This window comes from Gigantopelta aegis, chromosome 4, assembly GCF_016097555.1.
Source record: "Gigantopelta aegis isolate Gae_Host chromosome 4, Gae_host_genome, whole genome shotgun sequence".
Lineage (NCBI taxonomy): Eukaryota > Metazoa > Mollusca > Gastropoda > Neomphalida > Peltospiridae > Gigantopelta > Gigantopelta aegis.
The window spans coordinates 77,471,325-77,484,795 of record NC_054702.1 but is presented as its reverse complement, the minus strand read 5'-3'; the positions used below and the strand labels follow the sequence as shown (position 1 = coordinate 77,484,795).

General features: G+C 33.2%; 1 protein-coding gene across 2 annotated transcripts in view; it reads left to right on the top strand.

Moving 5' to 3' along the window:
• Window positions 1–1,362: 1,362 nt before the first annotated feature.
• The window catches only part of LOC121371138 (inositol-tetrakisphosphate 1-kinase-like), a 57,894-nt gene continuing 45,785 nt past the window's right edge, over window positions 1,363–13,471 (top strand). For both annotated transcript variants that reach the window (XM_041496807.1, XM_041496806.1), the window contains exons 1-2: window positions 1,363–1,538; window positions 6,255–6,279. In XM_041496807.1, the coding sequence (XP_041352741.1) occupies window positions 1,444–1,538; window positions 6,255–6,279 (120 nt within the window). In that variant the 5' untranslated portion in view covers window positions 1,363–1,443. The remainder of the gene's footprint in view (window positions 1,539–6,254; window positions 6,280–13,471) is intronic.

The window sequence follows — 13,471 nt, the reverse complement described above, 5'->3', positions numbered from 1 at the left end:
AAAACTAATATCTAAACAACCAATTATCAATTATAAGTTGAGTTCGGTTATGTTTTTTTTGTGGGTTTTTTAATTGGGGGTGGGGGTTTGTTTTTGGGTTTTGGGGGGTATGGGAATTAAATCATATTGTCCTGAACAAACATTTCAGCTGTTTTAACTGTTTGTCCAGGACAGAAGTTAATGGTTGGTCATTATTAAGAGAGACATTTGTATAGTGGCCTTATCCAGCCTGGACCAAGACACTAGTCTAGTCTTATATGACAAGTCGTGTCAGAGTTGTAACAATTAAAATATGCCCTATTTCTCGCGAAAAATTGCAAACCCTCTGCCAAACTCAAATTACAATGTCCGTTATCCATGGATCTTTTTAACATATTATTGTCTCAATGTCATCAATAATGATTTTGTTACATAATACCATCAGTAAAGTGTGTACATTCATATTTTCTTTATTTAAGTGGAAATTGGTATGCACTTGTATATTTTCCAGCAAAATATTTTAAACTGACAACCTTTGTTTGACATCACCGAATCTTATGACATAACATCATCCCACATATATTACGATTCAAATTGCTACTACACACACACACACACACACACACACATACATAGATATATATATATATATATATATATATATATATATGTGTGTGTGTGTGTGTGTGTGTGTGTGTGTGTGTACACACTGTATATATATAATACATACATACATACATACATACATACATACATACATACATACATACATACATACATACACACGTTACCCGTTTCTCAAGGCAAATAATAGTTCTACTATGAGAGAAGTAGACAATGGGAGATCAGTTCTACTGACTGATAAGTACTGCTTCTAACTATAGGCACTGTTACTGGAGTTGATGCTAAACACATCTAAGTTTAGTAAATAATTATGAGTAATCATGAAAGTAATCGCTGATTACGATTACATTAGCAATGTAATCGATTACGATTGCGATTACATGACATTCTCAAACAATGTAATCGATTACGATTGCAATTACATGAAAACATGTAATCGATTACAAATGATTACGATTACTGATTACGACTACCCCATCTCTGATATGTGTGTGTGTGTGTGTGTGTCGTGTGTGTGTGTTGTTGTTGTTGTTGTTGTTTCGATTTTGTAGGTCCAACAAATAGTATGCGAAAGTTGACCAATAAGGGGGGGGGGGGAGAAGAAAAAGAAACAAAAAAGAGAGAAGAAAATAACAACCCAGCAACGCAGTGATGAAGAATAATTATGTCTTGCAATTTGCTCTAAACCACCAGAAGCGTTTCGCATTAAACCAGTAAGCGTATTTAGAAAGTAGGTTTTTGTGTGCGGCCAAACGTAAAGGCACAAAGTACCGTAAACATAATGGGGATGTATCAGTTCAGACCGGTTTTGACCATTGACAGTTACTTTTAGGCTCTCCGATGACCGCACCACCAACCATGAAGCGTATAGGATACTGGATTAGTGAGAAAAAGAGCAAAAAGTTAAATTTTGAGGAGCACAGAAATATGTTCAGGTAAGCATGCTTGTGACAAGGAAACGTTTTGCACAGTCTACAATTACTTACCAAAAGTATTGTTGAATGTTTACTGTATTCCCCTGATTAATGACGTTTGACGGCATTGTACTGTGTGTAGAGTGTATCATTAAAATATCACAATAGTACTATAACACACAAAATAAAGGACTAAATTTGACATTTTACAAATATGTCATCAGTTATGTCAGGGCTTTAGATCTTAAGATTGCACCAAAGCTGAGGCGGTAGTGACCAAAATAAGTATTCCCATTAATTGATTAAATGTAATATAATAAACAAGCCCAAATTAATTATTAAGTACAAATATGCTAACCTCAAAACATTCATCTCACAATCAACAGTGATCAATGGAATGTTGAGCTATAATTAGATTAAAATAACTTGTAATGCATTTCTGTACAACTCTTTACCAGCTAATACCTAGATCTGTACACTACTGCACTAAAAGACTGTCACCATGGTGTTCTCAAAACACAAAAAGCCTGTTGTGTGAGATCTAAAGCCTTGCATGTCAGTCATGTTCATCACAACACAAAAGCCTACTTACGACTGCAATGTGTTGTCACTGAATTCAAAATCCTATAGAGCAGAAATTTATGCCATGTTCTTAGCAAAAATGTGCAGTAAAATTGTAGCAAATAATATAATTATTTTTTCACCATGATCATTTCCATGTTCGTGAGGAATTGTGGGGTGTGCAGTTTTTGAAGGACACAGAAGCTAATTATATAGGACTGTAAAACTTGTCAAATAAAATATGTCCAGACTGACTTGTAATCGATAAATTGCATTTAAAAGGTCCAAGATGGTTAATTAACATTCTTTGCATTTCACGTAACCTCACACATCTCATCTTGTTAAAATTCTTTTGGTTATTATTTTTTGTTTTATGCTCTTCTTTTTTTTTTTATTATAACACCATTTAAAAAAGATTTGTGGATCTAATCTCTGATTTTTTATCAAGATACATGTATGTATAATTTAGCATTTTTTCTAAGTGAAATCACAGCACCAATGAATAGTACAAAATTGCACATTGCAAGCTTTCGATCACTCCCAGATTTGTTCCATTGGTACATGAATCAGTCTGTTATGAACAATATCAAAGCAAGCTGACAGTCACTAGCTCTCCTGAACTGATGCTATAGGCATCACATGAAGTTTCAAATAAAATTTATCCTATAACTTACCCATGATATCCATGTCATAAACCCATGTGATAATTTACTTTATTAACCCAGTTTAGAGCCGGCCTCGGTGGCGTCGTAGTAGGCCATCGGTCTATAGGCTGGTAGATACTGGGTTCGGATCCCAGTCGAGGCATGGGATTTTTAATCCAGATACCGCAAGGCTCAATGGGTAGGTGTAAACCACTTGCACCGACCAGTGATCCATAACTGGTTCAACAAAGGCTATGGTTTGTGCTGTCTTGCCTGTGGGATGCACAAATAAAAGATCCCTTGCTGCTAATCGGAAGAGTAGCCCATGTAGTGGCGACAGCGGGTTTCCTCTCAAAATCTGTATGGTCCTTAACCATATGTCTGACGCCATATAACCATAAATAAAATGTGTTGAATGCGTTGTTAAATAAAACATTTCTTTCTTTAACCCAGTTTAATAATGGTATGCAAATTTGCACGGTCTCTAGGTAATGTGTTGCTTTGGATGGGTCATTTGCTTACAAGCCAACAAGACCCGTGTACCTGAGCGTAACGTTTTCAAAGATTTGTTTTAAATGCGTGACGTCGTGCTAATCGTGATGACGTCATATTATCGATGGCGGCGACTTTAGTACTGTGATTTACTAAACAATTAATTAAAATGTTATTTTAGAAGTGTTATAGGATAAATAGAATTCGCTACTTGTGTTTTTTAATATGTAAAATATCAACTTCGTCTAGTTAATCGGTATTTGTCTTGGCAGAGCCTCGACAAATACCAATTAACATAGACTCGGTTGATATTTTCCATATTAAAAAATACTCGTGACGAATCCTCTATTTATTAACTTTTTTATTGCAAGGCGATCAATTTGCCACTTTCCTTAAACTTTCCATGCAGTAAAAATTTATCATTTATTTCATAATTAGAGGGTGGGATCTAGCTTGGTTGGTATAATATTAAGATTAGAAAAAAAAAAAAAAATGCCCCTTAACTAGTATTTAAAAATTGGCTAGTTTATAAGCATCTAATTATTTTTACACTCAAACATGAGCCTTGTGTGTTGGAAAGATGCATACCCGGATCACCAACACATACCGACACTTTAAGAAATGAAAAACATATAATTTTAGAGCTAATAAAAAAAAACGTGATTATTCCTGCTAACTGGGGACAGCCATTTTCTTTTGTTTTCGAGGCATGATAATATAATAAACTATTTAACTAAAGATATTTCAAGTTGCATTAACAAAACAAAATGGGGTTATAGTATTTTTCTCTGTTAAATAATCCAATGGAAAAATTTACACTATTAGGCTTGTTGGTAGCCTATGCTACGTTGGAGATAAAACGACCACCCACGATACCAAAGTGATAATATTCTTTTCTTTGGGACTACATAATTGGTCAGTTCTGTGATTTTAGATGGGAAAGTCTACTTTAAACAATAGTTTTACAGAACTATTTACAGTAATAAACCATTTTAGGGCAACAGGTTATTACACAATACAGGTATGTATTTTTGTGTCTTAGACAGTGGTAATTAATTGGCTTGTCTGGTTACCTATCAAATATACACCTGCCAATCAGGAATCACAGGTAGAGGCAACTAACAGAATAGACCCATTAACTAAGACAACACTGTGTCTCATTTCAGTATGTAGGTTAATGCATGGACAAAACATGGTATAATTATTTTGACTTGTTGTGTAGCCACTTTGACAATGGTGGTTTATTTTGTATTGAAAAATTATATATACTTATTGCTAGCTTACAGGGATGGATATTATTACAGAACATTGCAATGCATGCCTATTTTATCATCCCGCAAAAACCAGGTACATTTGTTTCTCTAGTTCCAAGACTCATTTTTGATGTTACACGTTAAGTATTACATAACCACCGGCTCACCAGAGGGCGTATTCACTGGGATGGTACAAAATGGCTGCGCCCGTTATATATAATAGCCGTCACATTTAACTGTTTCATTAATTAAATATAAGATTATACTTGTTGATATTAAGCAATAATGTGCATTATATATTGTTGAATATGCACACCAGTCCAAAAGCCTTGCTTAAGCATTCCTTTAAGTATAGCCTAACCATAAACTAGTTTTTATTTTATCACATGTGTCTAATGCATGTTAAAAATAAGTCCCTTTATCGTACCACTAAGTTTTTTTGCCTGTATCTTGTGACAGTGCAATGAAAAATACATGTAGATGTGCATTTACTAGAGACCATGCGACATTTTCTTTCTGTAGATTACTAGTTGTAGCTGTAGCACTATATAGCTAAATGTTTTCCTTCGGTGGTATATGGGTAAAATTGATGATCCAATATATTAATGACATACATTCACATACTTACAATTTACCTGCTACATCATGTACATGGTTGTTTTTGTTCCTTTTCATCTCTGATAGAACATGAAATATTTAGTCAAGATATATATATATATATATATATATATTATATATAAAATATCAGTTACGTTTGTTATTTTTAATGATGAAATACTGTTGTTGAAGGAATTTCCCCCATATTAATTTTATGTTTACAATTGGATGTACTTTCTTTAATATGTGATCATATTGCTAAATTTTTATTATGGTATGAAATGATGAACTGATGTTTACATGGAAATACCAAAGGGCTGTGGTATGCAATGACCATGAAACAAAAAAGACCAAAGCGGTACCAAGTACCCAAGCTTCAAAATGACTATATTCCATATATGGATCATTAGTTAATATGTGGGTCAGATGATGCGATTTCAGTTATTTGTAATTGTCATTTACATTATGAATCAGGTATTGTGTATAAAGACGTAATGTAGTTATGTTTATGTACATAGTATGTGACCTGCTTTTACGAAACCTGTGATAAGTCACACCGACCGTTCCGCTCTGCAGAACAAAGAATGTGTTGGGGTGATGTCAGTCTGGTTGAAATATATTTGTGTCCAGATATTTGTCAAACAAACTAATTGTTTTGATCAATAGAGTATAATATTAATTACTATGTGGATTAATTTTGTAACATAATGGGTGTTTAACTAGTCTGTTGTTAATAATGTGGTATTAAATTGGCTATTAAGATATAGTTGTAAATTAAAATATATCTCAAGTATCACTGTATGTAATATTATGACCACTCAAACATTTGTATATATACATGTAGATATATATACACGTATATATAGGAAAGGTTCAAGATTGTTACATGTGCCTGACCATATTGGTTTTTTTGCAGCAATATGTGCTTTCAATCAATCAAATTTAGAAAAAAAGATTACTGTTGGTTTATAACTGTTTTAGCTAATTTTCTAAAAATCATTATACATGTACTTAAATTATAAATTTCAAATACATATCTAAGTGTAAGTTACAGAGATGATTTTTAAATCGCATTAAAGTATATTTTCTGCTATTTGAATTTCTAAATATATACCATGTAATTTTAGTTACAAATCAAGTCCATGTGTACTTGAACTGCAGTTTATGTTGAAATTGTCTTTATTTTTCAGAAATGCTGGTATTGATCTTAAAAAGGTAAGCATCAGGCACTCTATCTTTTATTTCTTAAGTTACTTTAATACATTTTAATGCCTCTAAGAAAAAATAAATTTTGGTCCACACAAAAGCGCACATACCAGGTCACCCATAATGTTTGTCTAATTATACTCTTATATAGTACCACATGTTCTATTATTTTATTACAATTCATTTTCCCAGGGCTGGGACATTGTTTATTAAATGTCACAGTCACAGTCTGTATATTAGCAAGCATTTGTTCAGGGGAGTTTCTTGGGGTCCACACATCCCACCTCATTGCCTCCAGTTTGGGTACAATTTGTGTGTGTCAGTTTTTGTTTATATTTATGTTGGGCTTTTTTTTTACCACAACAGTAGCATCAAATTTTATATATGAATACATAGTAAATAAAAGCAATTGTATTAAAATATTTATACATTTTATAATTTAAGGGTTTTTTGGTTTGAGATTTACTAGACTTTGAATGTTGGAATGTTTTTTATGGGCCACCCAGTTTCTTAAAATGTATTTACACATGCTTTGTAGATTTGGGATATATGATATGACGAGTAAAGGAACCAGCCATACATGTAGCATTAGCAACATGACTCATAGACAGTGTGGGTGTCCTCCCCCACCCCTACCCCCCAATGTGTAAAATCCTGGCTACACAAATGATTACAGTGTCTAAAATTAATGTAATCTACTTAACACTGATTACCCTATTGTAAATATATATAAATGTATATATACCAATACAAGGGTGTAGTGTGTTCGTTATGTTTTTAAGTAGGAGGCTTCTTAAGAAAAAAAGTCTTATTCAAAGTACACATGTGTTAAGCACATTCCTAACCAAAGTAATTAATCTGTATTGTAAACTACAAGAAATAACCAGCGTGGAAGTTAAAATAGTCAATGAAATAAACAGGTTGCCAGCTGATTTGGACAAATCTACCTGTGGATAACAACAGGCTGAGTTAAGCCAGTTTACAAATTTTGACTTCGAGTATTGAGATATATGACCCACTAAATTCACAGATTACTTTGTCGGAGTTTTTGTTCTAGAGAACAGGGTTGTCGTGGAATGTGATAAGAAACGTTATACGGTCTCATTTGTATTCATAAAGTAATATTCAACCGGTCGTTGCTGTTTGCTTTGTTTTTCTTATTTATTAAATGACTTTTTATCTAGTAATTATTATCAAATCACACAAAAATACAAACTGAAATTCCACCAATAACATTATGTCATATGGTGACAGGGAAATTGAAGGGGGTGTTTCACATAATTTTAAAGAGGGATGGTCTTAGTATTACAAAACATTACTTGATTGGTGTCTCAGTTTTGCAGTACATAATTGTTGAATGGCCCCTTTCTTAAATAATTATTAAAGATTTCAGTTTTTGTAATTCTATTTTTTTATTACATGTATATTGTTTGATTTGCTTGGGTCATGTTGGTAATTTTCACATGGATGTTATTTGCCACTATAAACCATGTTAAAGCTAATGAAAGTACAAATATTGCATGATCCTGGGCTTTTTTGTATTATTTATTTATCTTTGTTAATTAACTCTAGGAAAACTTGTTTTACACTTGTTGTTTGTAACAGTGTACATATAGAATGGATATATTTATAACTGACCTTGTATGTATACATAGAGGATTCACCACAAGAGTTTTTTTAATGTAAAAAATATCTGTATTTGTTGAAGCTGTGCTGAGACAAATAGCAATTAACTGACTGCAATAGCTTTATTAACCAGGTCAATACATCAAAATATGATATAATGGTAGATATTAAGGGTACATTATAGGATAAATGTATTTATAACACTATTAATAGTGTACTTAAACCTTATTAGACATTATCTTAATGATGTTGTGGTTATGTCACTAGACCTAAGGATGGCAGGTGCTGGATTTATATCCCAGCTAGAGCACATTGGTTAGTGGGAGGAATCAGGCCACTATGTAACAACCTTTATCTCACTAACTGTTAACTTACACACAGAGTTGGCAACCTGTGGGAAATATGAAATGAATTAACCTTTTCAAGCTAGCACATAGTATTGAACTGCTTGTTTCCTATAGGTACCGGTACATATACATTTGTAATTAATACCTGCTGTCTGAATTTGAAGAATGACCATGACACCATTGGCATTTAGAAATATGCTATGTTGATCAAAGCAATCAGCATGAATAATTTACAGGCACGGATCTGGAAATTGGTGAGTGTGAGGAATGCACAACCCCATTTTTTGTTTTTTTTTAACAACATAATTTTGTTTTAATGTAAAAGCCTTTTACAAATGCCTGGATCTGCACCTGATGTATATTTCAAGTTCAAAGCAATGAATCCATGGATATATAAAACATTATCATCCATTAAAGGCTTTTGTAGGAGATATCGCTGGCACTATAATTTGCGATATCTCCTGTGATATTCTCTTTTGAAGATATCGCTTCTTTTGTTATGCATTCTAATTAAAATTAGCTCCACTATTACATGTGGATCTAACACCAGCCAGTTGGAGCTCATGTCCACCAATCAAAACCTTACTTGCAGAATCCTGCCAGTGATTTAAAACTAACAACACTGCGTAGTCCCCAATGTCCAGGTAACATTTCGTCTGTAAATAATAATTTAAATATTGACCAATCACACTTCGCCTTTTATAACGTTATTTGGGAGCATACAAATTCTGAAAATATCGGGCGAGTCTATTTTAGTGGCCACAGTACATACGAACCATACCAATACGTACGGGATGGGTTATCAGTCTTCAATTTTACTAATTTCATTTATAAAAAACCCAAACCTAAATCAATCTTCAGTTTTACATCACAAATTATTTATTTTATAAAATAAAACATGTTTTAAGGCATTCGTAATTCACACGAAACATGTCGTATACCCTCAGGATAATTCGGAATGTTTTCAAATTATTTTTAAATCACTGGCAGGATTCTGCAAGTATGGTTTTGATTGGTGGACATGAGCTCCAACTGGCTGGTGTTATATCCACATGTAATAGTGGAGCTAATTTTAATTAGATTGTTTGTTATGTCACTGTGTATGTTTCAGTGCTAAACCTATCATTAGTGACATCACGCAACTATCGTTCTACTAGTTAACGAGTCGAGTCTAAAGTGACATCAACCCACATTACTGATATTGTTTACAATTGTCGCAAAGAATGATAATTGATGATAAGGCATATCATAAAATATTGTTTGTTTCCAGTTACCCGACCGATCCTAATTTGAACCTGCCGATCCTAAAACTTTTTTTGTATATCCAAAAATGTTTTTTTTAATATAACAACGATTTCCACAAAAACATTCCAAAACTATCACAAGCACTAATTTGCTGTCATTTAGGGGATAACCCTACTGTGTTTTCCGATTTGCGGACATATATCGGTGGTTTTACTGTCGCAAATTTAGTTTTATTGGCCATGAAATGTTTTCTTCTAACAATTGATTGATGGAGTTACTTCCCTTCAAATTGAAGTTCGGTAACTTTCGTAAGATATCGGGCGAAGAGTCGGAAAATTGTTTTCACGAATATATGCAATCTTTTTCAATTTACTCTACATCTAGCGTAGCGAGGTGTCCCAATTAATAATAATAATAATAATAACTATATTTAATGATTTACTCCAGCGACAAACTGGCCTTGTAGAAATTTAGTGACCTTCTGATAAACTAGGGGAGGGAATGTTTACCGATACTTATGGAGTTTACTGCCAAATCAAATGATTAAATATGTCAGTAAGATCTCGATGCGTTTCGTTATTTTTTGTAAGTGGTCACTGGGAACTTCGCGGGTTTCCGCTAAAAACAGTGTCAGAATGACCATGTGTTTGACGTCCAATAGCCGATGATATTAAAGATAAAAATCAATGTGCTCTAGTGGCATCGTTAAATAAAACAAACTTTACTTTTCAACATTCGTTTGAGCATCCTGAGCATTTGTACTGCATTTCTATTCATTGGACCAATTGATTGCTTCAAACCAAGTGTGTACTTTAATACTGGATGCATACAGAATAAAACTAACATTGCAAATTATAAAACTGGTAAGTCTACCATTTCTTAGATACACTAGGAAAGATAATATTCATAAAAAAATGTTTTAATGTTATTGTTTGACAGATAAATATAGAACCCTTCTTTTCAGTTTTCATTAAAAGAAATTGTTATAACTTATTTACTGGTTTCTATCCAATTAAGGTTCAACCAAGTCTGTCCTGGACCAGTACAGAAGTTAAGTGTTAGTATGAGAGTAAACCTTCTGCCTATTATTAAACAGCAAGGGGTCTTTTGTATGTACTCTCCCACAGTTAGGTTAGCACCATATGTTGCCCTCAAAATCAAAATGCCTTGCCTTTTATAAATTTAAAAGTTGCCCATGTAAAAAGAAGCCTTTAAACACACCTATGTAGATAGTACTACATATTTCCTTTTTTTAATTAAGTTATGAAATAGATATAGAAAATAAAATGGCGATACGGTTTTTGTCCTTTTGAAAATTGTATAATGGAAGAAAAAAAAGCCCTTATATTTAAAACTGCACATAAAATATGCCCTAAAAACATCACTTTACCATGCCTTACTTCATTTTTAGAAAAACACTATGATGAATGGTATTGTTGGTTTGCATAATGCATTTTTATACATGCAGAGGTTATTTTGGATACTGGTAGTCAACACCTTTATTTAATATCCATAAATAAAAATATTTTCCAAAATAAAATGTTTTTCCTACCTACCTACCCTATATTTTTCCAGCATGTAATAGGAAACAAGTAAAAAAAAAAATCGGCCTAAAAAGAATACCCCCCTCGTGTCTTGTGGTATCATAATTTATTGGCACTTGTTGATAAAATATTAAAAGCAACTATGTGGAGACATAATACATAACATAGTAGACTGACTGCTTTTACCTTTACATTCATATTTTTCATCTTTTCATTGCCTGTGAGTGTGTTTAGTATGTGTAGTGTGTGGGTGTTTGTGTGTGGGTGTTAGTCAGTCTTGGTTATCAGTAATGAAAATGACTCATTGCTTAACTTGAGATACGTATATATATATGTATGCATGCACTGTGAGATATCAGCTTGCTTTGTCAGTAGGGGAGCTATGTTATCAATGAATCATATAATATATGTAAACCTTTCAAAGCTGTATAATTATATATGCACAATTTGTACATACATATGTAATATAATAATGTGGCATGGGTTGATGTTTTGAATAACCTGTATATTCACAAAACAGATCAATACTAATGATAAATATACACTTAATACTTAAGATCTTACATATACGTATACGTACACATATACATGTACCTTTTAGATATCACTAAACTAAATATCACCAGCTAAGCTCAGGTTTTATAGTTTAATTTTATCCCCATGAGGTGCTAGTGTTACATGCATAACATGTTTTAATGTTTGCTTGACAATTTGATGTACACTCAGCTTTTGACAGTGCAGTTATAACTACCCCTAAATATGAGTTTTTGTTGTTAAACAAAAAGGTTTAATTTGGGCAATAAATGTATGCCGTTTTATTTTATCCCATACCAATGCATTAAGTAGCCGTGTGCTTGAAACATGTACATTGTACTGTAATAGTAGAATCACATTGGGTTCAACTAGGAAGGGTTGAATACACTGCAACGCTCGAACCAAAAAACGAAGTCCTGAGTTACACTTAAACGTTTAGGGTCTCCACGAGTACTCGAGTACTCGGGCACGGGTCGAGTCTAGCAAGACTCGAGTCCGTTCACAGGACTCGAGTACCCGTACAAGGTGGAATTAATTATAATACACTGGACAATGTAGGACAATAATTTCAGGATTAGATAATCAACGATATATAAGTGACACAATAATTATAAGATCATGCGCTAGTTTCTTTTTTTAAACTGGCCGTCCATCCATCATAACGCTAAATATATCAACCGGTTTCTAAATGCAATACAATGACATGATTTGGCATCCATGTTCAGCCCTGGAATTAAAATGCATAATTCTATTTAACTTTATTCTTTAATCTCATCATCGTCTAGAGTAAGTATCGGGTACTCGGGTCCGGGTCGAGTTTGACCCTCGAGTACTCGAGTCCCATATTTTGGACTCGTGGAGGCCCTATAGACGTTGTTGACCAAATGGTTAGGTCGAACTACCCAATGGGTCGAACATGATCTTAAGCATCAACAGGGTTTCAGCCAACAGGATTGAACTGTATATATGTGTATTTTGTGTGAAATTAGGGGTGTTGCAAAAACATAATTGAATATATCTATAATGATTCATGAAAGGTTCCAATTGCTTGAGTTAATACATGTATTTTGGGGGAGAGGTTGTAGTATTTGTATTAATGGTCATAGTTTGTTTGATAAAGTGGATAAAGTGTTTTTAACCACATGTTAAAATTGTGGTCTATATGGGAATTTATTTCATATAGTACAACCTGAAAGTTACACCTACTTAATTTTAAGTGCATGAGAGTTATCACTAATACTTCATATTATGAATTTACATGTTTAGTCAAACATGATAAAGCACCAAGGCCAACATAACTTATGCAGGCCCTAATCTACAATTGAAAAAGTAGGAGAAATGACTTCTCCCTTCTCAGAAGAAAGAGGCGAAGTTTGATAAAAATAGGCGAAGTGAACATTTATCGGTACGTTTTGTAACATTTTGCCAGTTTCCACATTTAATCGGAAAAATTCTGAATTTTACACTCAGTTCTAATCATAATATTTCGATATAAAATACTACTTCCAGTAATAGACTTTAAACAAAACAATTATATGTTTCATTAAAAATGTGATATTATTAAGTAGTTGGCAAAGTAGCTACTGCTAATAACTTGGTGACTTGAGTCTACTTTTGGCGAAGAAAACACTCATTTTGCCGGCAAGAATAGGGTCTGACTTATATACATGTATGTAAATTGAGAGGCCACATTATTTACACGGGTATAGGAAGATGCCAGAAACAAAAAAGGGATACACACATATATACATGTATAAATCTATTAAAAAAAACATCGCTGCTACTAAAACACACACACACACACACCCCAGCTTTCTATGCCAGTGATTTATTTCCTAAAAACATCTAATGTAGTGATAACTGAGTAACTAGTGTTTAGCAATGAAACTTATTCAAATGCCACTT